This window comes from Vanellus vanellus (assembly GCF_965231255.1).
Source record: "Vanellus vanellus genome assembly, chromosome: 1".
Taxonomy (NCBI): domain Eukaryota; kingdom Metazoa; phylum Chordata; class Aves; order Charadriiformes; family Charadriidae; genus Vanellus; species Vanellus vanellus.
The window spans coordinates 148,581,561-148,608,871 of record NC_138905.1 but is presented as its reverse complement, the minus strand read 5'-3'; the positions used below and the strand labels follow the sequence as shown (position 1 = coordinate 148,608,871).

The 27,311-nt window shown below is 40.4% G+C and overlaps 1 protein-coding gene across 2 annotated transcripts; it reads left to right on the top strand.

Moving 5' to 3' along the window:
* Positions 1-1,465: 1,465 nt before the first annotated feature.
* CNGA3 (cyclic nucleotide gated channel subunit alpha 3) lies at positions 1,466-25,623 on the top strand (the record flags this gene model as incomplete). Of its 2 annotated transcripts, XM_082498715.1 has the most annotated exons (8): positions 1,466-1,566; positions 8,410-8,526; positions 11,299-11,478; positions 13,088-13,141; positions 17,418-17,537; positions 19,667-19,774; positions 20,672-20,778; positions 24,218-25,623. In XM_082498715.1, the coding sequence occupies 8 exons, from the start codon at positions 1,466-1,468 to the stop codon at positions 25,621-25,623; spliced, it is 2,193 nt and encodes a 730-aa protein (XP_082354841.1). The 2 variants fall into 2 exon arrangements, with proteins under 2 accessions (XP_082354841.1, XP_082354842.1); XM_082498716.1 differs by lacking the exons at positions 13,088-13,141; positions 17,418-17,537.
* Positions 25,624-27,311: the final 1,688 nt, after the last annotated feature.

The window sequence follows — 27,311 nt, the reverse complement described above, 5'->3', positions numbered from 1 at the left end:
TGGGTTAAAAGATCTCTCTATTTTTTTTATATCAATGTGTAATAGAAATGACCATTTTTTTTCCCCAGTAAAGCTTAAGTTAACCAGTATGTACAGGGCTCAGTCTAAGTTGAGCCACAGTTATACATCAATTGACCATCACTGAGGTAAAATTAGTAATGGGAAATACTAACCAGATTTTCAGGTGTTAAGTGATGCCCAAGGGCTGTTTCTAGATTCATTTCATTATTTCTGGATGAAAAAAATAAGTTAATCTATTTTATATTTTGAAATATGTTAAATAATTTTAAAAGTTGTATATGATTCCCTTTAGTTTTCTGGGAGTTGAGTGGAGGGTGAGTTAGGTATCTGGTTTTAAGAAACTGGATGCATAAAATAGACCTAATAATGGATTGTGAGCTTTGCTTCAGGAATAATTCAGGGCAGAATGTTAGTTTCTGTAAGATCTGTATTTCATTTGCTGCTGAAGCTGAATGTTGTATGATCAGTGAGACAGAGGATTACAGATGAAAAAGGGAAGACGGTCTGAGGTAGTTGAATGATCCCAAGAGAATTTCATTCTAGTCATGTCTGAAACAAAAAGAGTTCCTGAATGAAGTTTCAAAACTTAAAAAAAAAAGTTTTCAAAATTCAAAGCTTTCACTGGAAGTCTTTCAGTCCCTCATTTTTAAGACAATTGTCTTGAGTCTTAAAACCTGTTTTGCAGGTGATAGATGGGATATGAATTTGGTAAGGCACTGAAGGCCAGACCTGGAAAGGAATTTAAGTCAATTTCCTAAATCTTGTAGGAGCTGGGCTGCTAAGTATCTTAACAGAGCTTGTCTTGAAGTAGTGTAATAAAAATGACACATGGAAATAAATGGAAAAAACTCTGTGTTTAGCACAGAGTTTAGATAATACAGAATTAATGCATGGCATATATTAAGCTGAGGGATACATTTCATGAATTATCTGCTTGGTTAATATGCGTTTTCAGAATAAAAACTTCATCATAAAATAGATAAAATTAGCACAAGGGGATCAACTTAAAGTGGAATGGGTTGTCCCAGCGCATGTATTACCTAGCTTTTTTTTCGTTGGCTTTCTAACTGTAACCTTTTAATGAGATTTTAAATGCAATTTCACTATGGATAATAGGTATGAGACTGTAGGTATTCAGAAAGCCCAGAGACTAAAAAAGAATAGAGTGTCATGTAGCCCTTTTCTTTGGTCATGATGAATTTTCTTTCGTATACTTTTACTAGCACTTTTTTCTGTCATGCGCAAATAAATCAAGAAACAGGTGTCATAGTGTGTGTGTAAATATCACTGGCTATTCTTCAAATGGTTGAATTTGCTTTTTGTTATTCCATTGTTTTAATAAATTGCTGGTTTTAAGTACTGAGCACATTTCTTTCGCAGCGTTCACAAAATGTTTTTTTCCTACTCTTTCAGCTGTCATTTAGATGCTGATATGTAAAGCAAAATGGCAAAAATCAACACCCAGCACTCCTACCCTGGTATGCACAGACTGTCTGTCAGAACAACTGATGAAGATATTGAAAGGATTGAAAATGGCTGTATCAGGTAATATCTTCCTTTCATCACAGTCAAGCGGACAGATTGCTGCATAACTTGTGGCACTCCTCTAGCTCTGTATTATGGGAGTGTTACATGATATTGTTGACCCACTGCACTTAACTGACTTAATGATGTGTATCCAAAGTACAGAAGAGACAGCAACAGGAAGGTTGTCATGGCTTGCAGTTTTGGAACCAGAATCTGTATTACCTCAGAAATAGTCTCAATTTTTTCACATCATTGGGAATTACACCAACTCATTAAGGAGAAATCTTTCTCAAGTCACCACACAGATAGCAGGATCTGTGCTTCCCACAGAGTCTGTTGGGTTTGAAGAAAAGGGATCCTCCCAGTGCTCCGCAGTGAAAAGCCTCAGGAAGTTTGTTTTTAAAAGTAGCCTCTGCAAATTGCTTAGTTCCTGCGATAGGGAACATTTGTAGTGTATAAGGTATATCGACATTTTTGTACAGGCTTTTCAGAGCCTCTCACTGTACGGTGGAACTGAAACAGTTTCTTCACATTCACTCTGTTTTGATAGTTTTAAAGTGTTTAAAATATGCAAGTGAGCGTGCACTTACATTTTATACAGTACCAGTTGTTTGTCTAATCTGGGCAAACCCTGCTGGTCCTGCAGGAAAGTATCTGATGAGCCACAGTGCCGGAACAGACTGGAAAAAATGTTCTTCTGTTGGCTTGTTATGGTCAACCACCTCCACTATGTGGACCTTGTCAGACTGTCTCTTGCTGTTCAGACTAGAGCACTCAAAATCCTCCTGGACTGATAGAACTGGCTGCATTATGATAATTTTGGATTACATGCCCCTAGCATCTAGTATGGATGTGATCCCTGTCCTTTTTAAATCGGTCGTTTTTTTCCTTTCTGCTTTGCTTACATCATACCTTCTGTCATGTAGGTGTACCTACACTAGTGAAAATGGAGCTGCTTTTATTCTGCATGCTTGACTTAGTTATACTACCTCATGGTCTCCTTAGGGAGATTTGCAAGAGCTGTTGCCCCCCGTCTCCATTTACAGTGATATCACAGAAACAGAGAGAACACAGATCGAAATGAGCCTTTTCCTTTCCTTTTTTTAATGTCCTTTTTGTAGAGGGTGTCAGTGATTGGCAGCTCACAGAATGGAATTACTGGTGGGGATCTGAGAGTGTGGTTATAAAGGTTTAAATGTAGAATTAAATCACTGCAGTCATCTGCAGTTTCAGAGGCAATAACTTGCTTATGACAGATAGAGGGACTGAAATATGAATTGCACTTTATCATGACGATGAGTCTTGAAGACCCATTTATTTAAAAGAAAGTTTGCTGTTATCAGCAATAATTACAGGAGTTCACAGATGAGTAAAAAGATACAATCTCACTCTGTAAAAGAGATCTCATATTTAAGGTTTTTGGATTGCTGAAGTGATTGCTAGTAAGTACATACAATACTTTTGTAATACCACTCAAAGAATTCTAATACACATTTTTTAAATTCAGATGTGTTTAAGAAATGTCTGTACCAAAAGATAGATGCCATCCAAAATTTTAGCCCTTCTTTGTCTTGTAGCAAAATACATGACTATAGATATTGGAAAAAAAAAAAACAGGTTTTCTAGAGTAGCAGTAGTTCTCCTTTGTCTTTATCTTCCTTCAGTTCCTGTTGGCTATAGTTCAACAAAGCAATTAAGCACATTACTTAGTTCTCATTAAAGTCAGTGGGTGTTAAATTTATGCTTAATGCTAAGGATACGCTTAAGTGCTTTTCTCCTGTGGAATGAGGTATTATCAAGGAAAAGCATTCACTGAAACAGTTAACAGAAAGCTGCTGGTGGTTTTTAAACTGCCATTCTCAATTATGCTGGAGTAGGCGATTCATGTGCCTGTATCCTTACAGTGTAGCGCGCTATAAAGTTAATCCATTTTGTTAAAACAAAAATCGACAAAACAAAAAAATAACGAATTAGTCTTAATTTTTAAAATCCAGCCTCTGTATAGAAACAGCTCGAATAGGACAGGCAGCACATTAGCTTATAGACACAGTCTGACCGTCTAAAAGTTGGAAGTAGGATTCAGCTGTGACTTGTAGACATTTGGATTTCAGTGTCTTTATGTGAGTAGGTGTCTAAGTTCCCGCTGTCATCAGTGGAGATGCAGTCAGTACTAATAGTCAGTGGAGCCTAGGGAACTATTCGGCTTACCCTGAAGTTGCATAGCTCTTCAGGCTCGTTTGGCTGTGTTGATTATGAGAGGTATTTAGTTGCCTAAAATAGGCATCTAAAGCTATTTGAGATACCATAGAGCATCTGAAGCATTTAGCTGGGGCTACTGGGTATGGGGTGAGATCTGTGTGCTCTGGAGAGGTCAGATAAAGTATTTTGAGGTGTTCCAAATGGTACTAGACTCCTATATTGAGGCAACTGGATCAAGCCCTAAGATGGCAACTGACTATAATGGGAACTCAGATACGCAGCTTATATTAGAAACCCTGATTTAGGTCACTGCCACCTGGAAGCAAATCCCACCCTTGAAGCCTGGTTCATGGTCTTTATTCAAAAGGGCTTCAGCAATTCCTGTTTAACTGATCAGAACTTCAAAACAATTAGTAAATGTTTTAAAATTCTAATGAAAATTCTAAATGGCAATGTAGAATGAAAATTCTGGATTCTGCATGCCTTTTAGGTGAAAATGATCTTCTAGGGTTTACTTGAAGATCTTTATGCGAATTTAGAGCCAAATTAAGTCAAGGCAAGGGACAGGTACAGAGCAGGTGGTGATGTAAATACCTTTCCCAGAGCTTACTCCGCTACATACCTTGAAAGCGTGGGAATAAATTGGCCTTTAGAGAGCTGAAGAGGCATGGAGCAGAAACCCCCATGTCAGTGAGTTTTCTCTAAGATATAGTGACGTTTCTACCCCCATGGAAATAAAATCTTTTTCAGGATAACCCGAGGAGGCACAATCATCTGCTGATGTTTCTGCTTTGTAACCTGTTCTCTGTTTCTTGGCACACTGCGCCTTCTCTTCTCAGGTTGATTTCAGACGGTGTAACACCCTTGGATAGTAATGGCAGTGGTTACTGTTTTGCTACAGATACCAAACAAGTTTATGGAGTCCAGATGGGAGTGAGTCTGTCTTTGTAGAAATAAAGTAAAACTATGCCATGTGCATTGAAGGTGTTACATCAAAAGCCCCATCTGTAACTGTCCCTCTGTATCAACATAAAACCAGCCGACAAATAAGGCCTCTTGTATTATCTGAACAGGGTTGAGGAAAGTCAGGAATGAGTATATGAGTTTTATAATAGGGAGTTATAATTATGGAAGGAAGAATTCATTTTAGATTTACTTTTTGATTTGTATTTGTGTGAATTAAAGTGGTATATGTTTGTGATTGCTGTGTAATATCGGACAGGTGCTTCCATAAGAGTTGCCTGGTGGAGTCCTCTGTGTATTGTTTTCTGATCCTGTTGAAAATACACATAAGATGTATTTGTAAAAGTGAAATGCAAGTGCTTTAGTACTGTTTCCACAAAATGATTTTGATTTTCCTGAGTTATCTACACATGTTGTATTTACAACTTTTTTGTAAGGTGAACCTGAATTTATTTACAAATTGTTATATTTAGTTATAGCATAGACCTAGTTGTAGAAATTCTTGGTGCGCATATAGAGTAATCAGAAAAGGCTTTTCTAAAAAACAGTCAAGCAACCAAAAAAAAAATAGACTTCAGAATTTCACTAGTTGAGTCCATAATCCACCCAATTTGATTCCAGCAGTTGAGTCTGAGAGTTTTGCCTTTTTTTTCCTACAGAATACAATTTTTTCAGTGAGTGTGTCTGATCACTTATTGGTAAGAATCTGACCAGAGGGAAATTTATATAATTTGAAATTTTTAATTTGGTTTAGGGGACTCTGGATCAGATTGGAAGGTGTTCAGATCCCGTCACACTAATCATGCCATTTTCTTTCACGTAGATGAAAAATTTCTTCAACATATGTCTGGCTCCAGACACCAAAAGACATACCCTGGATTGATAACATTGGATTTTAGAGGGTGCCATTACGTGCTCTGTAGCTACTGCTGGCAAAAGGACAGTTAGTTTGTAAAACTCTGTGTTGCGGATGCACAAAATATGATGAGATTGTACAGGGACAGTGGAGCACAGCTTTCCACACTGCTGAGGAGTATGGAGGTGATGACCATGCACATGAAGCACGTAACAGACGATGTACTTAGCTAGTATGACTCTGCGCTGATAAGTGGAGCTGGCGGGACAGTATTGCTTTTGGTACCTGATGAGGCTTGTTTAGAGGTCACTCAGCTCTCTCTGCACTATTCTGCATTGCCTTCCCAGGCATTTACTCAAAATAAAGCTGAGCTCTTTGTTCTTAGCCTTTTATTTATTGTCAGCAGATGCCCAAACACAGCAATGTCAGTAATAAAGGAGGCTGGAACTAAAAAGTTTACAAAACAGAAGTAAGAGAGATAGTTAACAGTGCATTTTGGATAGCTATTTTGAACTCCTGTTGGCCATTGTTCTCACTGAAAAACCAGCACAGATACATCAAAATAGAACACATGGTGTTCATTGTATTTCCGTATGCTTACAGAGGCTAATAAAATTGCAATGAATCTCCCTCCGACTTCAGAAAAAGTCTGATTTGCCTGGTTTCCTGGACCTGACCTCTGGGTAGGGTTTTCTTAAGACTGACAAAGAAGCACTCTGACAATATATTTTTTCTTGTTTAAATGCTACTTGGAAGAACACCTGAAGTATTTTAGTCCAAGTTTATTTTGTTTTCTGTATTATTATTCACTACTTTATTTTGTGACCCGTATATTTAATTATATATATTTAGAGCAAATATAACAACTTAATGTACAGTCACTGAAAGCAGTTGTGTTACTTCAGCTTAGTGAGATACTCGTCATTACCTGAGTCACTGATTGAAAACAGACTTCTAATCCTTCCAGATGTGAAATAAAAGATCAGGTTTCTGCAAAATACATTTTTTTTTTCACAGCTGAATTGTGGCACTTAAAATTATTTTCTCAGAACTCCCACTATCTTCAGGACTCAAAAGTAGTAATCATTGGTAAATAAGAACAGAAGTAGCAATATTAGAATTTATTGCTGTCTAAGATCACACAAAACATGTAAAAGGGAATAAAAGGACTTAAAAACAGCCATAGCAGTGCAGTCTAAAAGACTGCCTAGTCCAGTATCCTCTCTCCAGCAGGACTGTAGGCAGATGGTCCAGGGAAAAGAAAAAAAGCAGGCAAATTGCAAGTGTCTGCAACATACTTTCCTCTAACACTCTCCCAGCATCCGGCTCAGGAGACTTCTTGGGCTGAACGTGGGCTCTGTGTATCTGGTAATCGGTAATGGATTTCTGTTCCATGAGTTTGTTCATTCTCTCCTAGAAGCCATGTTAACTTTGGCATCCACAATATTCTCAGCACCCACAACATGAACTAGGTTATAAAAGCTTTTCAATACTAAGCAGTGTCTATTGGTGTCTTCTAATTAGAAGAGAAGAAGAAAACAGTTGGCAAGTGGAGAATTCTGGGACTGTCAGCACCCAGAATTTTTTAGCATGGTTCTTTGTGTAGAAATAATAAAGTTTTAATTCTCCTTTTGTCAGTTTCTCTGTTGTGAGTACACAAAAAATTAAGCTGCTAATTATCCTTTTGTGGGCATTCAAAATGCTGTTGCCAGTTCTTAGGAAGATACTGCAAGTATCATTATAGCCAGTATTTTCCTCACAATACAGATTAACAGACTCATGTGAGAGTTCTTGGTTGCATTACAAAAGGGAAAAAAGGGATCCTTAATGGATGTGACAAAGTCTTGTAAAAGCGAATGCTAAAGACAGAAGAACACAGACAAAATCCTAGGGGTCTTGTAAAAAAATCCAGAGTGAGCCCTGGTAAAGTCCAGGTTCCAGTGAAGTCGATTTCAAAACTCCATTACTGAAAGATAAGGCTAAAATTTCACCTATTTTTCTCAAAAGCTAATTATTGCTGTGTTAATAAGTAGTCTTACAGTTAGGGGAGCTCGTGGGGGTTGGCAGACACTGCATGTAGCTTCCCGTTATAATCCCTGTCTGCAGTTGTGTGCCGCTGGGCTGCTGGAGTGTTTTCTGTGTGCGGCGACAGCCTGAGGTGCCGCATCTGGTCGCTGCCAGAGCAGCCCTGAAGATCTGTAGCCTGTTTTGCTGTGCAGTGGGTGAGGTTTCAGTTCCGAATCGAGCGGCATTAGGCCTGCAGTTGTGCCGCTGGTGGCAACAGGCTGGTCTGACCTGCAGTGGTGCTGCTCAGGGCCACCTACTGTAAAATCACCGTTTCCCCTTTCAGTCCAAGCAAAAAGAGATGCCTATGTGCTTTGAGTCATACATAGGAACCACGCCGGTAGAAATTCCAGACTGTTAACCTCAAACAATGTCGAGGAGAACACCAATGAAAAAAGCAGTGGGCAGTCACTTTAAAGCCCCCTGGGGATGGACTCCATGTTGAAGGAAAGCTGCTGATGCCTTACAGGAGGCGTTAGAATAGAAAACACGCTTCCCATAATTGTGTATCTGCACACCAGAGTAGTGCTTACCAGTAAGGAAGCAGCTTCTGAGCTTGCTGGAGTGGATGGCAGTGCCTCCACTGACTTCATTTTGTGTTGGATGGCTCCAAGAAAGTAGGAATATAGGCTTAGCTCTATGTTTATCAAAGGTATGCCATATTAGTAGGAAGAGGACAATTTTCTGCATTGTTTCCTGATGTAGTGGTGGAAAGAACCAGATGGGGAGAAGTCTGTTGGAGGCTGTACAGAATTCTTAAAGAAAATTTGCTTTTGCAGAACCCATTCACTGTGTGAGGATGCATCTTCAGAACTGCAGAGAGTCATTTCTGTGGATGGAAGACATCTATCTGAATCCCAGACCAGCTCATTCACGGGCAGGGGAGCAATGGCAAGGTAACGTGCTAACTAATACCATTTCCAGTATTAAGTTTAACTTCTTGAAAGAAACTGATCACAATTTGAAGGCAAACTAAGAAGAACCATCACTTTCCAAAGAAAATGGATGGAGTTCAGCTGAAGAAAGTCTATATAAAAAGTAACAGCAGCTGCTTTTGACATTGATTCTGAACTCATCGCTTACCCATTGCTAATAAAAACCTTAGAATCCTACAGATGCTGAATAAGCTCACACAAATTAGACTGAATACAAAAAAGTAAATTATTTTCACACAATCAGATCTGAAAATATATTGAATGCTGAGGAAATGCATGAAGTGAGGCCAGACTGTAAAGTAAATGGTAAAAGTATTTGGTTGTGGCTGATAGCTGATGCAATGTTTGTTTCGTATCAAATAAGACATAATGATTTCCCTTGTTGGTAGATGGTTCTGACAAAGGAGGAGACAGGAGCTCTTGTGTTGGGAATGGAAAGGTTTCTCTCAGTTTTTAGGATCCAGTTATGTTTATAACGGATTGGGAGCCTTAGTCAGCAAAATTGAAGTCAACCATTTGCTTAAGTCATTTACTTAAACATAAACCTGAAATGGAGCTTCAAAAATGTATTGTGCCTGCTTTAAATATTTCCAGCTGAGACTAGAGAGCTCTGTCTTCAGATACCATTGTTACACGCAATACAGACCATGCTCAGTTTAAGCGTAGTCCATTTCAAAGAGCAAAGAAAAAATATTATAAAACTAGAGTCATTTAAAGAGTGTTGTTTACACTTCAGCCTTTGGGATGGGGGAGAATGAACTTGTATTTCCCTGTTTGGTTGTCAGATAGTGACACTACTGCGTGTAGATGACAAAGTCGGCATGAAGTTGGTTTTAGGTGGAAAACATTCATAGGTGTGTGTTTTGTGTAAACATAAAGCACATGAATATATACACTCATATTGAGAACTTCCTTTTTAATCTTCGTTTATACTATTCTTTACCCCTTTTCAGGGTAATTTGAATTACACATGTGTAGCTATGGTTACTTATGCTCTAAGTATACAAGGAAGCCTGTGATGAAAACATGAATGCTTAGCAATTGAAATATTATAGTAACATAACATGCCTCTTGGATGCGAATTTTCAAGGATCTAAGATGTCTAACAGCATTTGATGGACTTCACTGAGTATGTTACTTTGAGATGTAAATGACAGAAAAATCAAAATAATATAGCATGGCAGAAATCAGAAAATTCTGTTTCTTTGTTCAAATAGAGAGGCTCTCAATCTTATTTGGTAAAATCTGTTTGCCTCTGAACTAACAGGTCTCATAAAAATGCTTTATTTTCTAATGTAAGTAAGAACATCCATGTTAGGTTTCCATACCACTTCATATGTGAAAGCTGAGTTCTGCTCAGGCAAAGAGAAAAATTCTGTAGCTGAATTTGATGCAGCGTTTTTTGAATAGAGTGAGGACTCTGTTAAATAATCTCAGACTTTTATGTGGAATTTTTATTTTCTTCTGGTTTCTTGTTAGGCTTTGAATTCTCTTAATTTTTGTCAATTGTAGATGATTTACATGATGCCATCTTGGTATAGCGCTAAAGAACTAGAAACACGTTTTTCTAACTTCTGATATGTGATATTATTCCTGCCTTTATGATCCTTTTTATTTCAGGGTAAGAGAACCTGGGCAAGATCTATGAGGACGTGTAGTTAGGCTCTTGCAATCTGCAATCGAGAGGCAGATGTACTTTACCATAAGATTTAAATTGTTCCTATCAACCTCTTTGTGGATTCTGAGCATATGTAATACTAGCCAATTCAGACAGAATGTAAAGAGCTTTCCTTGAGTAGTCCAAGGTCTCTGTGAGAAGTTAAGCATTGTTCAGGATTTCATTATGCTGGTTTTGAGGCCAAGTTTGGGAAACCTAAATTAACACCACTTTTGTCCAAACTAGACTCCTGATGGGAAATAATGCACTATATTGCACGGGTAATAAATATAATCACTTTTGTAGATTTTGGTCTCCAGTATTTTGAGTTTTTCAGAAAAATGTTTCTTTTTGAACTTTTACAGAAAACATTGTAAGGATTAGTAATGTGAATTAGTGGGTAGAGAAAAAGATACATAGTGATACAGCAATAAATTAATTATGTTGTCATGATTTCTTGCTTATCTCATTTCAGTGCTCTGCTAGAAATTTAGGATGAGGAAATAGTGCTTCCTATGCAGTAGGCAGGTTTATATGTGATAAGCAATTACTATGTCTGCAGACAGGCCTTTGAAAATTACAGGGAAAATGGCTGAATTTTTATCATTCCTTATTTCAAAGTCCATCCTCCCTCACCAACTATTCAGCTTTTGTTTCCACTGTGTGTACCAGCCCATGAGCATGTGATCCCGTGAGTATTTGATATCTCCTAATTCTGTCAGTCCACGGATTCCCCCATTATCACATAATGTCAGAAGATTGTCAGAAGTCAACTGCCCCACTCCAACCACTTGGTTTGCCCCCTCTTGGCAAGAATGTTCTTCTGTTGCTCCCGCAGTGCTGGTACAGTGGATTAGGAACTGATGTGTGGAATACTTTCCTGATCCGATCCACTGCAAAAGGTGATGTATGAACTTGTGGGAAGTTACTGGGTACACACAGTTAATCCATCAAGTTTAATTTAATGGCAGGTGGAGAACTGGAGAATAATCCTCCTGGGCTACTTTGTGGGAATGATTTAAGCCATCTGATGTTCTTTTCTGGTTCAATTGACGTTGTATGTCTGTTCCATGCAGGCTATCACGATTTGTCATATCTGTGAGGTCATGGGCCACAAGACATATGCACCATGAAGACCAAAGACCTGATTCTTTCCTAGAACGTATCCGAGGGCCAGAGCTCATAGAGGTGTCCAGTAGGCAAAGTAACATCCGATCCTTTCTGGGTATCCGTGAGCGGCCTGGGGGAGTAAACAGGTAAGAAGATGTGTTTATAGTTTAAATGAAGACGACTGAGGTTATGGTATTTTCTTGGTGATTAGGATGTAAGTTTTATTTTAAGAAGAGGGTAAGGAGCTTAGCATGGGAGATGAACAGAGTATCTAATGCTGCCTAGGAATCTTCACATAACTGAAGTATTATGGCTTTCAGCAGATTTTACTTCCCCCTCAAACACGCTGTGACAAAGACCTTGAAGTAAAGGTTTTTGATCATACTGCTTCAGGCAGAATAGTTTCTCAGAACTGGGATTTTATCATATGCTACCTGTGCAACTTGATGTTGCTAAACTTCTCTCTACTGAGGATGAATGCAATTTCTGTTTCAATAATCTAGGATGTTGCTAGTTGTGGCTTTTCAGGACATTAATATTATGCACATTATCTGCGAGAGTTAGGAAACTCCAAACAAGCAGTTGTGCAAAGTGTGTCAATGCTTTGTTACACCTACTCAGAAGTTCAGCAGCTAACATTACAGAAGGCTTCTGAGGCAGAAATGAGAAAATCTTTTGTCTGCTGACTTAACTTATTAACACATAGTCTTTGGTATGGAAGGCAGGTTCAGTTTTATCTTAAAATTTTCCCAATAAAACAACAGAGAGAAACTCTTGCAAGAGAAACGTTTATGTGTTTACAATCTTTTAACTTGATGACTTATTATTACTTTATAAGTATATGGTACAGTGTTTTAAATTTCACTCCAGCTAAAAGAGGAAAATGAAGTCCCAAGACAAAAGTTGACTTTCTGTTTGGCGTTAGACTTTGAAGCACAGACTCCAGTAGTTAAAGATCGCTAGGTGAGCAAGTAGTAAGTTGATTTGTTCAAAATATCAACTAGTAATTCAGATTGAAGCAGGAATCTTTTAAGGGCTGTGCATGATACAGGTTACCTTGATTTGTTGTGGTCCAGCACAGCCTTATTATCTTCACTTGATCTACTCCATAGAAATTCAGCTCAAAACCACATTTTGTTGAATTAGCCAGACTGTTGTCTGATTTTTCAGATGTCTGGGTCAGTAGCAACTGCAGATTCAAAGTAATTCGAGAGGACAACTTTTATCCTGGGCCAACAAACCTCTATATAAGGCTATTAGAAGAAGTGAATTTGGGAGTATCCATCCTTGCCTTCTCAGTTTTACACTGTTGCCACATGACAGTAACTCCCAGTTGTTCTGTCGTGAAGGCTTAATTCTGCAGCAATGGTAGGTATGCTTGTTACTTATCCTCAAGCCTTGACACTGCATCTGTGAAGAAGACTTGAACGGATTGAAGAAAGCTTAAAATAGTAGCCAAATAAGTGCAGGGCTAAAAATAGCGAGATGCATGTTGCCATGCACTAATACGCCTGAGAACAAGCTTCAGACATCAGATGTGGTCACAAATGCGCATGCCAAGCACATGGTAAAAAGAAACTGGTGCCTTGAAAGAGTTATGCAAAGGGGCTTATCACTGCAGTCAAAGTTGACCTTCCTAATCTTATCAGTGCATATGTGAGAAGTTAGTAAGTCAGTCCGTCATGTCGGTAAACACGTGTATGGAATACCAACAGTCTTTACACTGTTTAATGTGTTTTATTTAACTCGCTGCAGTCACTGGCCCTTGGCCAGGTTTAACGTCAACTATAGCAACAACACCAACGAAGAGTAAGTACTGGTAACATCCAAACACCTTTCTACTAGTAACTGCTTCTCTTTTACCCTTCCAGCATTTGTAGTATAACTCCTCATCTCTTCCTAAGCCTTTCCTAAGAATGTAGTTTAATTATAAAGAAAGATCTAGTTTTCTTAGTATGAAAACCGTCCTTCATGCTCCCTGTGAACTTTTTTTTGTCTGAAGTTACCCTTACCTCTCCAGGAATGGACCTGATTAAGCATGAAGTCCCCATCTCCTCTAGTTCAGCTGGCTGATTTTACTGCATCGCCAATTGGTTTATTAATTCTTCAGTTTTAAAATGAGATTCATGTATTTGCTGATAGTGACTTTCCTCTTTTAACACACTAGTCCCTTTCTGCAAATCAAGCACCCCAAAAATTTCAGGTTATCAAATGAAAAGTGACACTGATCAGGGTACCAATAAAACACTCGTGTGCAATCTAAATGAAAACTAACCATCTTTTTTAAAATGTGTGTTTCAATTCAGCAGATATTGTTGGTGTAGATGTAGAAAGAGTGACAGTCGACATAATAAGGCATTGCAGCAGAAGCTCTGACAGAAGCTATCCTTCGGAGTCTATTTTATATACTTGAGAAGATATTTCACAGTGTTACACCAAAGAGAAATCTCTTGAAAAGGTGAAGAGCTCCTGCAATTTAAAATTACCCAACACCAAAGTTTGTTGCATGTCTTAGACCACAGCTATCTGAGGACGTATCTGCTCTGTAGCATCCAGCAGCAGATCTGTTCTCATGCATGATGATAATTAATGTTTTTCATTGCTTTCCAGATGAAAACAAAAATTAGAAATAATCAGGACAGTTGCTGATTATGTCAGAAATACTTTCAGGAAACTTGTTTTTTTTCTCCAAATAGCTCCATCATGGGCTACATATAAATGAGGCTGCAAAACCTTTGTGCACATACCTGAACAAGAGGTCTTCCTGCTCCTGAAGAAACTTTTTGGTTTGGTTTACATAACTTTTATTAAAAAGGAGAATCAGGGTGCAGTGAACAGTGACAGAAATGTGCAGTTTTATTTAGACTGGGTGCTGAAAGCCTGGAGCCTAGCCTGCTAGTCAGGGCCCAAAGGACCAATTAGGATGGAAATACTGCTTTCTTACTCTGTTTCTGACAATGACTCATGTACCTTGGGCAAAACTTTCATCCTTCCAATGTTTTGTTATTTTTAAATGAAGGTAACATGTTTGTCTACCTGCCTGACAGTCTGAAACGTACTTGACAGGTGAGAAATGCAAATATTTGACTCATTCGAAGACTATGACAGTGTTTTTATAGGGGCTCATGAAGACATATTTTCTAAGTCTGAAGATGTGTGCTCCTTTGAACGTGCTGGAAACAGAGGATGGATGCCACTGTACTGCTGTCAGAGAGGACAGGCACAAACAAGTGTTTTATTAGTGACTGGATTACGGTTGACTCAGTAGCACTGGTAAAGAAAACAAAGATGCAGGTCTTTTCAAAGCTTTGGGGTTTTCATGATGTTAAAGATTTAAGAGTGCCTGCCCTTGGGGAGCTGTAGGTGATACTTTCAAGTCTTGGATTACAGCCAGCCTTTTCCTCTCAGTGACTTCCACTATGAGACTACAAGTATGAGAGTATGAGAAGCTAATAAGTACAAGTGGGAGTATGAGAAGTTGGGAGTTACCACAATAGAGAGATGAACAGAGGCCACAAAAATGGAAGAATCTCACTTAAGAAAGATATCTGTAGTTGACAGATGAGTTTGTAGGAGATGTCAGGCCAGAGAAAAAGAAGTATTGGCATTAGATGCTATGTGAAATAATGGTTTTTTTCTCCTTTTTAAAAAAAAAAAAACAGAGGAGGCAGTAGGAATTGTCAAAATATTCCCTCCAAAGTTCACCACCACTGAGACTTCTTGATTGATTCTCTGTCTCAACCTACTTTTCCCTGCATAACAGCATCCACAAATGTACAGTGGCCCTAGCCTTTGAAAATAATGTTTTCTCGCAGTTCTTCCTTTCTGGTAAGAATGCCAGACATCTGAGGTATTGAGGTGCTGTGTTAATGCTAACGACAGCAACTGTGAATTGGCCTTTAGATCAGGCACCATGCATAGTGATGTGCAGTGAAATCCTGATGTGTTTTAAATTGGAAGGAGTTTTCAGGGCAGATTTGAAAGAGAAGCCGTAAAAGTCCAGTGGGGGTCAGTGGCAGAGAAATAAATAATTGAGCAGCAGTTCCCACTGCCATGTAGAAATCAGCCTTAGTAAATGAAAACCTGTTTCTTTGAGTTGAGATGCATGTATAAATAGAAGAGCAGTCAACCTAAAAGTTCTTTTCTTCTCCAGTTATGCTCCCTTGCAGTGTATAATCTTAAAGGTTTCGGTGTTGTTGGTCAGGTAGGTATTTCTCTGGACATGGAGGCGTGTAGGATCTCAGCATTTTTTAGCAAATGAGTCTGGGCTTTTCCAAATTACACTGTGGTGCTGCATCCCTATAGAAATGTTTAAGGGTAAGAATTGGAACGGGTGCTCGTTGCTGATAGGTGAAAGGTACTAATATCTTAAAATTGATGGCTGTTGTCTTCTCCCATGGAGAGCTTCTTTCTCCCTGTAACGAGCACATTCATAGACAGGACTGCTGTTCACAGCATAGACTTTTTCTGATCTGAGACATACGAGGAAGTATACCTGAAAAGCACAAGTGAGCTCATGAAACTTTTTACCTGTTGGTTCAAATCCTGTAAGCAGCATTTTTTTGAATCAGTCCCAGTCTTGGCAGTTCAGAGGAGAACGTGTAGCTCCCATGGGAGTAGGAGTCCATGGCTTCCATCCAAACCAGACCTTCTGTGTGGAGAGTTATATTTATATGTGCATTATCCACACAGACTGTAGTGTCAGAAACAGTTAGGCTTTTCTGTCTAACCAAGGGGGACACTTTCTGCTTCAAGGAATAAAGAAATGTCAAATACAAAAGAGGGAGTTCTCAGGTGGTGGATTTTCTGCTTGTACAAATGAGTGCTGTTCTTCAGCTTACATGATTCCTGACCAATGCTTGTAGCAAATTTAGCTCTAGGATTAAGCATTGACAGAATCTTAGGAAAGATGTTAACTTTCTGCATTTTTGAAGAGGATGTGTGGGACTCCATAAGTTAACATAGCTCAAGACTCTTCTGTTCAGACAAACCTAAGAATGGGAGAAGTCAGATCCATCTTTATATCTGGCTTACCACATTCTAATGAGCTAAAGGCTGTACATACTTGAACAGTATGAAAATCCATATCTGGAATTAGATCTTGCAGCTGGGGTCTGTGCTGGATACTATGGAATGCTAGGGTACAATTATCTTAACTAGTCCATATTTTCCTTTGTTGCATGAAAAACAATTAATAAACATGGGGACCATCATGATTCTGTTAAGTCTAGGCAAAATTCCCATTGATTTTAGCAAGGATGGAACTTCATGCTTAATGCTTAGCCTTTGCATACTGTGGCAATCAAATACAGGCAGAGCAACTTGGGCATGGTTCCTCTGACTAAACATGCGCCTCTGCATCTGAACTAGGCAGCCCATTCTTCCTTTACAGTTGGTGGAAAGAAAAAAAAATGCTTTTAGGGCACAAGTCATCTTGTAGATATGGACTATCTAGTAGGTGCAGTAGATCTCTAAAATAGGTTGGCTTAATCATGCTGACTATAAAGCATTTATAAAATTACTATTAGGTACTTAAGTGAGACACACCTCTTTTCTCTGCATCTGCTGCTTTTGTTCAGACATTGACTGGGATCCTTCTCCAGGGCAATTGTTGAAGCCAGAGGTAATTAATTATAGCTATGTTGGTTTTAAAGAACTGTGAGAGGAAATTCAGCCTCATTTCATTTAATTACCGTTAAAGCTTCAGACAGTCGCTGTGAGGTTTTGGATGTGCAGAGAACGTTGATGGTTTGTTAAGCCATTTCAAGTTCTGATATCATTTGATGGATTTCTTTTTAAATGCCGAGTTCTAAAGAGTGAAACAAAGTGGAAGCATTTAATTAAAATCAGCCTTGTACACTGACGTCTGAAAAGGTCCAAGAAAGCGTGGGTGACTAATGCACAGAATCGGCCAGCTGGTTACCTGATGTGGTAGTGTTAGTGTGGTGGTGTCCATTTTTACTAGTTGGATCCCTGTCCTGCTCTGTCCGGAGTCTAGTCTAATTTCCTGTACCTCAACGTCCACCCTCTCCCTTAACTGCCGGAATATCGGTAACATTGCTAAGCCTTGCATTATGTTGTACAGCAAAAAGGAAGAAAAGAAAGAGGTTAAAGAGGAGAAAAAAGAGGAAAAGAAGGAGGAAAAGAAGGAGGAAAAGAAAGATGACAAAAAAGATGACAAAAAAGATGATAAAAAAAAAGAAGAGTAAGTATAAAGAATAAACATGTGCTTGTAACACACCTCCTACACTGCAAAGCATGGTATGGCATTTCATCATACCACTTCCACGACAATTCTTGTTCTGTAGGCTGCTGAATGTTAGCCTGTCAAATCTTTCATATGTTTTTCCCTTTAGAAAGGTGCAGCCGCTCAACAAATCTGTTGCATCTTTAAGACCTGTGTTTAGACCTGTCACAAACAGCTTCCTAGGTCAGTAAAAGGGAATTCAGCTACCTCTGGTCACTTTGGTTTGCTGTTGAAGATCACTTTTTTACCATGAGGGCATTTTAGGATCGCAGCCTTCTTTGCAGATCTGCATGGGCTTTTCATTGTTCCGGAATGTCCATAATGATTCAGACCAGGTGAACCAAAAGTCTGGTTTGGACAAAGAGCAAAAATCTTACACGTAGAAAATTACAGATTTACTAATAAGTTTAGTTATTACACTGACTAGCATATTTAATTAGTTAATATGGTGCAGTTTACTAGTGATCACTAAAGTTTGCTTCTGCTGATTGGGTGATGCTGTATTTCTGCAACAAAATGAGATCATTTGAATGCTTTTGACAGAAATGGGTCCTACTCTTGCTTTGTTCCCCCAAAGCTGACCCAAACATAGCACAATTTAGTATTACCAGTCATTAAAAGTGACGATAGCAGATAAAAAGAGAACGCATTTGAGTGGACTTCACAGTTAAGGAGTATGTTAAAGTAATATACTGCAAGTTTATATGTATGTATGTGGTGGCGTGTGTTATGTAGGCATGGGGACATGTAGTTAGATATCACTACCAAATGGAATCTGCTTAATCTCAAGATCTTGACTTTCTTAAACAAAGCTTTGCTTGATTAGAAAGCCTTTGTTCTAAGAATTCTCTTTCGGCTCCAGTTACTGTGTATTGAAAGCCTGAGCTTTGCAGTAGCCTAAAATGTTTTAAAACACTTCAGCAAAGAAAATCAATGTTTTAATGTCTAGCAGGTAGTGTACTCTGTCATATGAAGACCGTATTTCATAGTCACCATTTTTGAGGTGGTGACCAGTTTTTTAGAAGAAATGGCTCAAAACCTGTTGTGAAGGTGGCAAAGTAAATCATACTTTCTAGATTAAAGCTGCTTCCTTTACTAACATTATCATCTGGACATTCAGCTGACAGCAGGGATAATGCCAGAAATACACACAAATCTGAAATAAATGATCATTAGATTTTAATATATTTACATACTTGGAGATCAGGAAAAGTCACACAAATACATATCCAATCATTCCCCACACTATTACACAGTTCACAGATCACACTGTCACCTGTTACTGTTGGAATAACTTCTGCAGCTGTGGACCTCACAATCCACTAATTCGTATTTCCTCTGATTACATACGACCTGCCTAATTGCTATCTATTGCTTATCAACCTTTCTCGTGCTGGGGGAGGCCACTTCTGAACATACTCTACATGTGCCATTAGCTATGCTGTTCTTTAAATCTTTAAATTCCAGGCCTGTGCACTTCGTTTAGCATCTCTCGTTGTTGCGAGGCCTAGGGAGTCAGGACGGTTGATGTGTGAAATTAGATTTTATATAATAATACATGGTTTAGTTCCAGTCACACACTACATGTGTGTATGCACACACAGTCTTACTTGTGTGAACATGTCTTTGAATACATACATATTTTATTGTTTAAATACGTGCTCCTACAGTCATTTCCATAATAGGGTTTGCCAAAAACATCAAAATTAATCTGCAAAGGAAGGCTCTTTCTCTAGCAATGGACCATAGCCTTCTAGCTGGAATGATAGTAAGACATATTTAATGTTTTACTTTTTTTCAGTGGGGGTCATATGCAGAAAGGGTGAGGTTTTCAGCCTGGGCAATGTGAATGTCTCTGGTTTTCTTTCCACTCTTACTTTTTCCAAAGTTGTGTCAAGCAAAGAAATAGAGCGTGTCAGATGGGATGAAGCTAATATTTGGTATCTCATCTGGAGCTGCCTGCATGGAAACTTTCTCTTCTTAGGCAGCTGTGAATTCATTGTGAGATGAGCAGCCTCCGGAAGAGGGAGATCCAGCAGGTCACTTCATTACATTTCCAGTGTAAATCTGCACATTTTGCTTTCCAGGAAGAAAAAAGACATCTTTGTGATAGATCCTTCAAGCAATCTTTACTACAACTGGCTGACCATAATTGCAGCACCTGTGTTCTATAACTGGTGTATGCTAGTGTGCAGGTATGGATTTAATGATTTTAGGTTTCAACTTTAGTGTCTTATTATGTTTCCTATGTAAATTATTCTTGTGTCTCCCTGCAGTATTTTTTGGGTGGCTTACCTAGAAGAGTCACGGTTCATATACCTTTAGGGATATACGATATACACACCACTGGGAATAGATGGCCAATGTTCCTTTTTATCTTTTCGTCTAAAAGCAGTTGTAACTTGCAATGAGCATCCTCATGAGCGCTGGCTGTGGCCTTTGTGTGCCACCTACTGGCTAGCTGCGGAGATGTGCCATGGCCACTGTAAGCTCAGGAACCGCTCCTCGAGAGAGGGCTTCCACTCGCCCAGTGGAGAACCGAAGGGAGGGTGTGGGCAGTGTTGGGTCATCTTAAATTAATATCATGCATCTACAGATGCTGGAAGGGCAGGAGGATTTTACTCGAGTATTTGTTTTCCCTCGTAAAATGTGGAAATCGGTTTGAGTCAAAGGAATGGAGTGCTGTGGAAATGGTTCGCTTCGGCTGTGTCAGGTGGCAGAGTGAGATGAGGATGGTTTGCCACTCAGAAATTAATCTTGTATTTGGGAATCATCTTAGTGGAGGTGTATATCCCATGAAATCCGATGCATGTTTAATTGTAGGGATACGTGTATTTCTCCATCAGTGCACTTGTGTGGCATATATGTGTTTGAGTTTTGCTCCTGGCCCAAACACCTTTGAATTCTGAAAGATCCTAATGTCTGTTTGGACATAGCTCTAGTGCGCAGATGGCTGGGCATGGAGATATGCTGCCCTTCATTTATCAGTGCCAGTAACGTGCCCTAGCGTGCTGCTAGCACTCACATTGCAAGTACTTTGCTTACGCAGTTGGTGTAATTTTTTTTTTTTTTGTATGTCTTTGTTTCTTTAGAGCCTGCTTTGATGAGCTGCAAGTTGACCATATTAAATTATGGCTGTTCTTGGATTACGGCTCTGATATCATCTATGTTCTTGACGTGTTTGTCAGATTCAGGACAGGTGAGTCTTGCTGGGGTTTTACATTGTTTTCAGATACAACGTGGATATGAAGGTTGGAAACAGAAATTCCCCTGTGGGGTCTGACCAGTGTAGTGTCCCGTCTCCAGCAGAGCCCAGCTGTGGAGGCTTTGGGAAGATGAAGTGTCTGATCAGCTGGGATTGTTTTAAGGCTGGACATCCCAACACCTGCACTTCACTTGTCTCTAAATTCAGTTCTACCGGGGCTTAGTAGACATGCCAAACGCTGTAACAGGCTCTGTGGGGACAGGAGAATAAGGCACTTTGCGTGTCATGATCACTCTGTGCGTGATATATTGCGTGTGCTCATTAGAGTGGGCAAGAAACCAACTGCACCCCACAAGTGCTGCTTTTTTAGCCAAGTTGTGCAGCATCCTCCTCAGAAGTGATAACTGAGTTGGTCAAGTGCAGGATCCGACACGCGTCTCAGCCTCCTGCCTGCAGCCCTCCGCCTGGAACCCATAGTGCTGCCCCTCTGCCACCAGCTGTGTTTCCTGCAGCCTCTCTGAGGTCCTGGCTGGGTCTCCCACTGCCTGGTGGTGGTACAGGGTTGACCCAGGAGGGTGGTGGTATGGGATTAACCCAGGCACCTCTGCTTAGGTCCTGCCTTCCTGAAGGAAGTGTGAATGTACAGGATCTGTGAGGACCGTGCCATGTCATGCGTGAAGTGGTTCTCTTCAGCTTCCCGTCACCGTTTCTGTAGTTCAGACAGGCTGAGAAGATTTCATATTTGAGCATGCCCAGCTGGTACAGATTCTAGCCTTGAAGGGATATCTGTTTAAAACTAAACAAGGTCATAATATAGGCCTAAGAAATGACATACAGAGATCCATACCGTTAAATTGCTAGACTAGTCCTTGATGTACTTTGGTGCGTACACTTTGGTCTGTGCCAGCTGGCATTCTCTCAGGCAATGTCTGGGCACAGCTGGAAGGACAGGAGAGGTTGGGTGGTGTTCATGGTGTCATTTTTGAAGGGAGCTGGGAGAACTTACATGTGAATAGAATCTGCGTGGTAGCTGGTCTCAGGGCCAGAAAAAGTTTCCTGGCTTGTTGTATTCACTGGTATGGATGCAGCCCCAAAATGTCCCCTGAAAGGGTCAAAACCCACACTGATCATTATAAAAATGAGAGTTCTTTTAAATATTTGATTTTTACGTTTTCTTTTTTCTTTTTAAAAAAATCCTGCTGACAGCTTGACATTAATTATGGCTTGTGACAAGTTATAAACATAATTACAAGACAGAGGCTAAAAACACTATCACTTTGGGAAGCACACAACTGACAGGAAGCCAAATTCTTAAACTTACCAAGCACCTTGTTCAACAGGAAAGTCTTTTGCAGATAGCAGCCTAGATCACCAGAGTGCTGTATTCGGGGCTGGGGGGATTCATCTTCTTCGTGCAGTTAAAATATCAACTGTGGCAACTAAATTTCTCTTCTGCAGTTATATCTGTTATTGTAACGGAAAAGAACCCAGCAGAAATTGGGCATGTCCAGGGAATGCAAGTTACAAAATTTCCATGGGCTGTCCTGATAATGATTGTTAAAGCGTGGTTAGAAGGTCAGCTTTGCAGGCCTGGCTTGGAACTGCAGAACCGCTGCAGAGATCTCCTGAACGCTTCGGTGCAGGTGTCTGCTGCAGTTTCGGGCACTCAGATAAGGAAGTTGCTTCTTTTAGGTGCTGAAATCTTTGTCAACTCTCTTGCCAACCCCTCCTGGCTCTGCCTGTGCCTTCTGCCTTTTCCTGTAAGTCTGCAAGGTCCGTCTGCCCTGGGGACAGGGCTACTGGAAGCCTTCAGGGAAGAGCGCGACTCCCCGCTGTCCGAGGGCAGGGACTGGCTTTGAACTGGGATCTCGGTAGCCCTGCAACTACTGTGATCCACATCAGCTTCTCTGTGGGGTGTTCCTGCCCAGCTGCAGGGCCGGTTTCACTGTATTTCACCTCTTTGGTGACTGTGCACTGTGAAATAGAAAAGACTCTCAGCAGCTGGTCATGTTTAGCATACCCTGTGGTTTGATGCTTTCAAAAGGTTTCGCTATAGGACTTCAGTTCTGTGAGGGGATAAAAAAGAGCTGAGGGGGTCTTCATCTCCCTTCAGGAGGAAGGTGTTTTCAAAGTTATTTTTAATAATTGTGAGTCTGAAATTCATCTGCCTGGCCACCTTTTCTGTTCAGTTGCATAACTCTGTTAATAAGGGCGTATTTGACCGGCTTTTTCAGCTGTTTTCTGGGAGGTAACACATTCGCGGCACTTTGTAGTCACTGTCAGTTTGCAGATACCGGAAGGCAGATACACACGTATACCTGAGGCACCTGTCCAGGTAGGCACACATTCCAGAAATGCAGCCGGGCTGTGTAGGGCACAAAGAAATGCAGCTTGGTCTTCCTCAGCAGATGTTTCCCTGAGAAAGCTCCTGCTTCTAGAGTGCTAAGGAATTAGCAAAATGTGATAATCTCTGCTACGCAAGGAATGTTTTGCCTTTCTCTCAGTGGACTTCTCCTCCTGCTGGGCCAAGCGGGCAGGCAGTTGGACACCTCCACCTGCAATTGCAGCAGGTATTTTGGAGTGCATAGGCTGTTCCCTGCGGAACATTTTCAATGCCTTCAGAGGTACAAAACAGCACTGCAGCTGTACTGCTCAGGCAGCCTTTCTATGAGAACTCTTACACAGTTGCAGTTTGCTTTAAGGTCTCTTACTGCAATTTATGCCGTCTCATAATTTTTTTAAAATCTAATACTTTCCAAAGTCTTTTGAATGAAGAAACACCAATGTACAAAATTCTGCTTAGTAACTCTCTCACTAGAAATACACAAAAAAAAGTGCAAACCATTTTCCCCAAACGAAAAGGAAAATCCTGTCAGCTTTAACATTGGACACGAGAGGAAAAACATGGCTTGAGGTGGGGGGGGAGTGGAAACTGGATTTCTTTATCTCAAGGGTATCTATATTGTTTGGGAAAAGTTTCCAACAATCCGTTATACCTACTTATTCTTGATATTTATTTAAAAATATTCCACTCCAATTTTATACACAATTGCTTAACATTTGCTTAACTTTCATTATGACTCATGCCAATGATTCATGAAAAATGAGGCATTTGAATCTCCCCTTTCTTTTTGCAAAGATACCTAAATGAAAAAGATACAGCTGTCCCAGAACAGAACGGAAAACTGCAGGGAGCACTGTGGTAATAATAGAGTCATTGGTCTTTATCATTATATATTAGCTTTGAAACTTAATTGAAATATTTAAATTTGCAGTTAAATATTTTTCATTAAATGAACTCATAATGTATCGATGTCTGTATGCATAACAGTACAAATGTTAATGTTCTCAGGTATCTGAAATGTAAATCACTCAGTACTGTTGATGGTATTTTTATTCTGACAAGTGAAACATGTATTTTTATTCTTTGAAGGTTTCCTTGAACAAGGCTTGTTAGTTAAGGACGAAAAGAAATTACGGGATCATTATACCAAAACTGCGCAGTTCAGACTGGATGTGCTGTCTCTTCTGCCAACAGACCTGGCATATCTGAAGCTTGGTTTCAACTACCCTGAACTGCGATTTAACCGCTTGCTGAGAATTGCTCGGCTGTTTGAGTTTTTTGACCGCACTGAAACCAGGACAAATTACCCAAACATGTTTCGTATTGGAAATCTTGTCTTATACATTCTTATCATCATCCACTGGAACGCGTGCATATACTTTGCGATTTCGAAGCTCATCGGATTTGGAACCGACACCTGGGTCTACCCCAATGTGTCCATTCCAGAGTATGGGCGCCTGTCTAGAAAGTACATTTACAGTCTGTACTGGTCAACGCTCACGCTGACAACCATCGGAGAAACACCTCCTCCGGTGAAAGATGAAGAGTACCTCTTTGTGGTCATTGACTTCCTGGTGGGTGTGCTGATCTTCGCTACCATTGTTGGTAACGTGGGCTCCATGATTTCCAATATGAATGCCTCCAGGGCAGAGTTCCAGGCCAAAGTGGATTCCATTAAACAGTACATGCATTTCCGAAAAGTGACTAAGGATTTGGAAGCCAGGGTTATTAAGTGGTTTGATTACCTGTGGACCAACAAGAAAACGGTGGATGAGAAGGAAGTTCTCAAAAATCTGCCTGACAAGTTGAAGGCTGAAATTGCCATCAATGTCCATTTGGACACGCTGAAGAAAGTGCGTATATTCCAGGACTGTGAAGCTGGGCTTCTCATTGAGCTGGTGCTGAAACTGAAACCTACGGTCTTCAGTCCAGGGGACTACATTTGCAAGAAGGGAGATATTGGGAGAGAAATGTACATTATTAAAGAGGGAAAATTGGCTGTGGTGGCGGATGATGGCATAACCCAATTTGTAGTCCTAAGCGATGGCAGCTACTTTGGTGAAATCAGCATCCTAAACATCAAAGGTAGCAAATCTGGCAACAGGAGGACAGCCAACATAAGGAGCATTGGTTATTCTGATTTGTTCTGCTTGTCTAAAGATGATTTAATGGAAGCCCTCACAGAATATCCAGAAGCCAAAAAGGCTCTGGAAGAGAAAGGGCGACAAATTCTGATGAAAGACAATTTAATAGACGAGGAAGCAGCAAAAGCAGGAGCCGATCCAAAAGACTTGGAAGAAAAAGTAGAAAGACTTGAGACAGCTCTGGATACGCTGCAGACTAGGTTTGCGAGGCTCTTGGCAGAATACTCCTCATCTCAACAAAAGGTGAAGCAGAGACTTGCCAGAGTAGAAACCCGAGTGAAAAAATATGGTAGTGGCACCTTATCTGTTGGAGAAGCAGAGGCTGAAAAACCTGAGGAGGAGAAAAAGTAGTAATGGAGTAGTTATGTTTCCGCATTTATTGGAGAATGATGAAGCATGTGAAAGCCATAAATATATGTAAATATGTGTGTGCATACATAGACATGATTATTTTTATATGAACTCAAGAGAATGGTTTTTAGCATTTTTAACTGGAGCAGTATTTTCTTGTAAATAGAATATTGTCACCTTCTTCTTAGCGGAAGATTTGGTCTGGCATTTGGGTACTTTTTTGTACTGGGAGTGGGTTTCTTACCAGTCATGCTTGGAACGTCTATTGCGTGTGGTACGTATAGGTCATGACACATTGTCTCTTCCCATGCGTGTTGCGTTAAGAAGGCATTGTACTTTAAGTAGAAGTGACTGGGGTTTTTTAAGGGCTTAAAAAATAGTTATAGGGAATATGATCTACCTTGCTACCTTAGTAGCTCGTTAAATGCATGGATGCACATCCGGGCGCCTCAAAATCTTTGTTCGTTTACAGTGAAGCATCTGTGCAAACAGTTGGACTACAGCTAAGCAGCAGCGGTGTAGCCCTGCACGTGTATGAAATAGCCGTGCATCAGGATGCTTTAGTCTGATTCTTTCTAATGAGCTGGGCTCTGCACAAAGGACTGTGCTGACAGAGTAGCAGCGCTCATTCATGTCCTTTCTGGCACTGTCTGCAACAGCATTTGCTGCTCTGCAGCTGCTTCGCTTGGGGAGGGAGTGGGAGATCCCCCCCTTTTTTTTTTGTAGCACAGCCCCATCCACGCTGATAAAACCTTCGCTTGGAAGGCAGTCCCCAAAAGCTCGATGCTAGAAGACACCTGTAGCAATATGGCATCACTGAACTAGGGAAAAGAGGGCCCTGGTGTGTGCAGCTCCTGTATGTAGGGTCTTGAGTGAATTTCCTCTCAGCAAATGGGCGGTCCTGGAGGGAGGCTACCAAGAAACTGCACGGGCTGCAGGCAGGGGCAGCCTGTTCCCCCCAGCTTTGCCCCCCAGTAGGGTTTCTGCAAGGCAGGGAGAACAAGCCCTGTGTTGCTTTTCTGCTACTAGGCTTATGTTTTCTTATTTTTATTTCATTTAATGATGCTTACTCCACCTCTTATCTCTATTTAATGCCAGTTTTTCTCTGAAGTAGTTGTCACACTGCCACATTTCTATTACTTAGGGAGAATGAAGGCCACGTTTACTGTGGTTCTGCTGGTAGGAGCCTGGTTGTGCTGGTTGCTTTTCTACTCGCTGCAGAGCAGTTGTCTCTACTGTCTCTACTCAGTCTGGCTCTGAGGTGAGTACACAGGTCTGGGCCACTCAGCCTGCCCTCACATTTGGGGCAGAATGGTACTGAGAAGGTTTCTTGCTCTGTCACATTGCAGCCTCAGGGCTTGCCTCCTACACACCCCTCAGCCTCCTTCACACCACTGCTTCCAGTTTCTTTCCAGGCTTCTCTTCCCTCCCACCAAGGGGATTTCTCTAGTATTCTCCCACTGGGAAGATACTAGCTTTCATTTTTGCTGTACAGTATTTTTCTGTTGTGTAGCTTTCCCTGCATTACTCTTATCCTCCAGTACCCCACTGACTTCAGAAGACTATGGAGTAGCAGAGGCTGTTCAGCATCTACGGCACGGGGGCTGCATCCTCCAGCGGTGTTAGGTATTCCCATGCGCAGTGCTTTACCTTTTAGATGTCCTCAGCCCTGACTTAAGGAGCCCTAA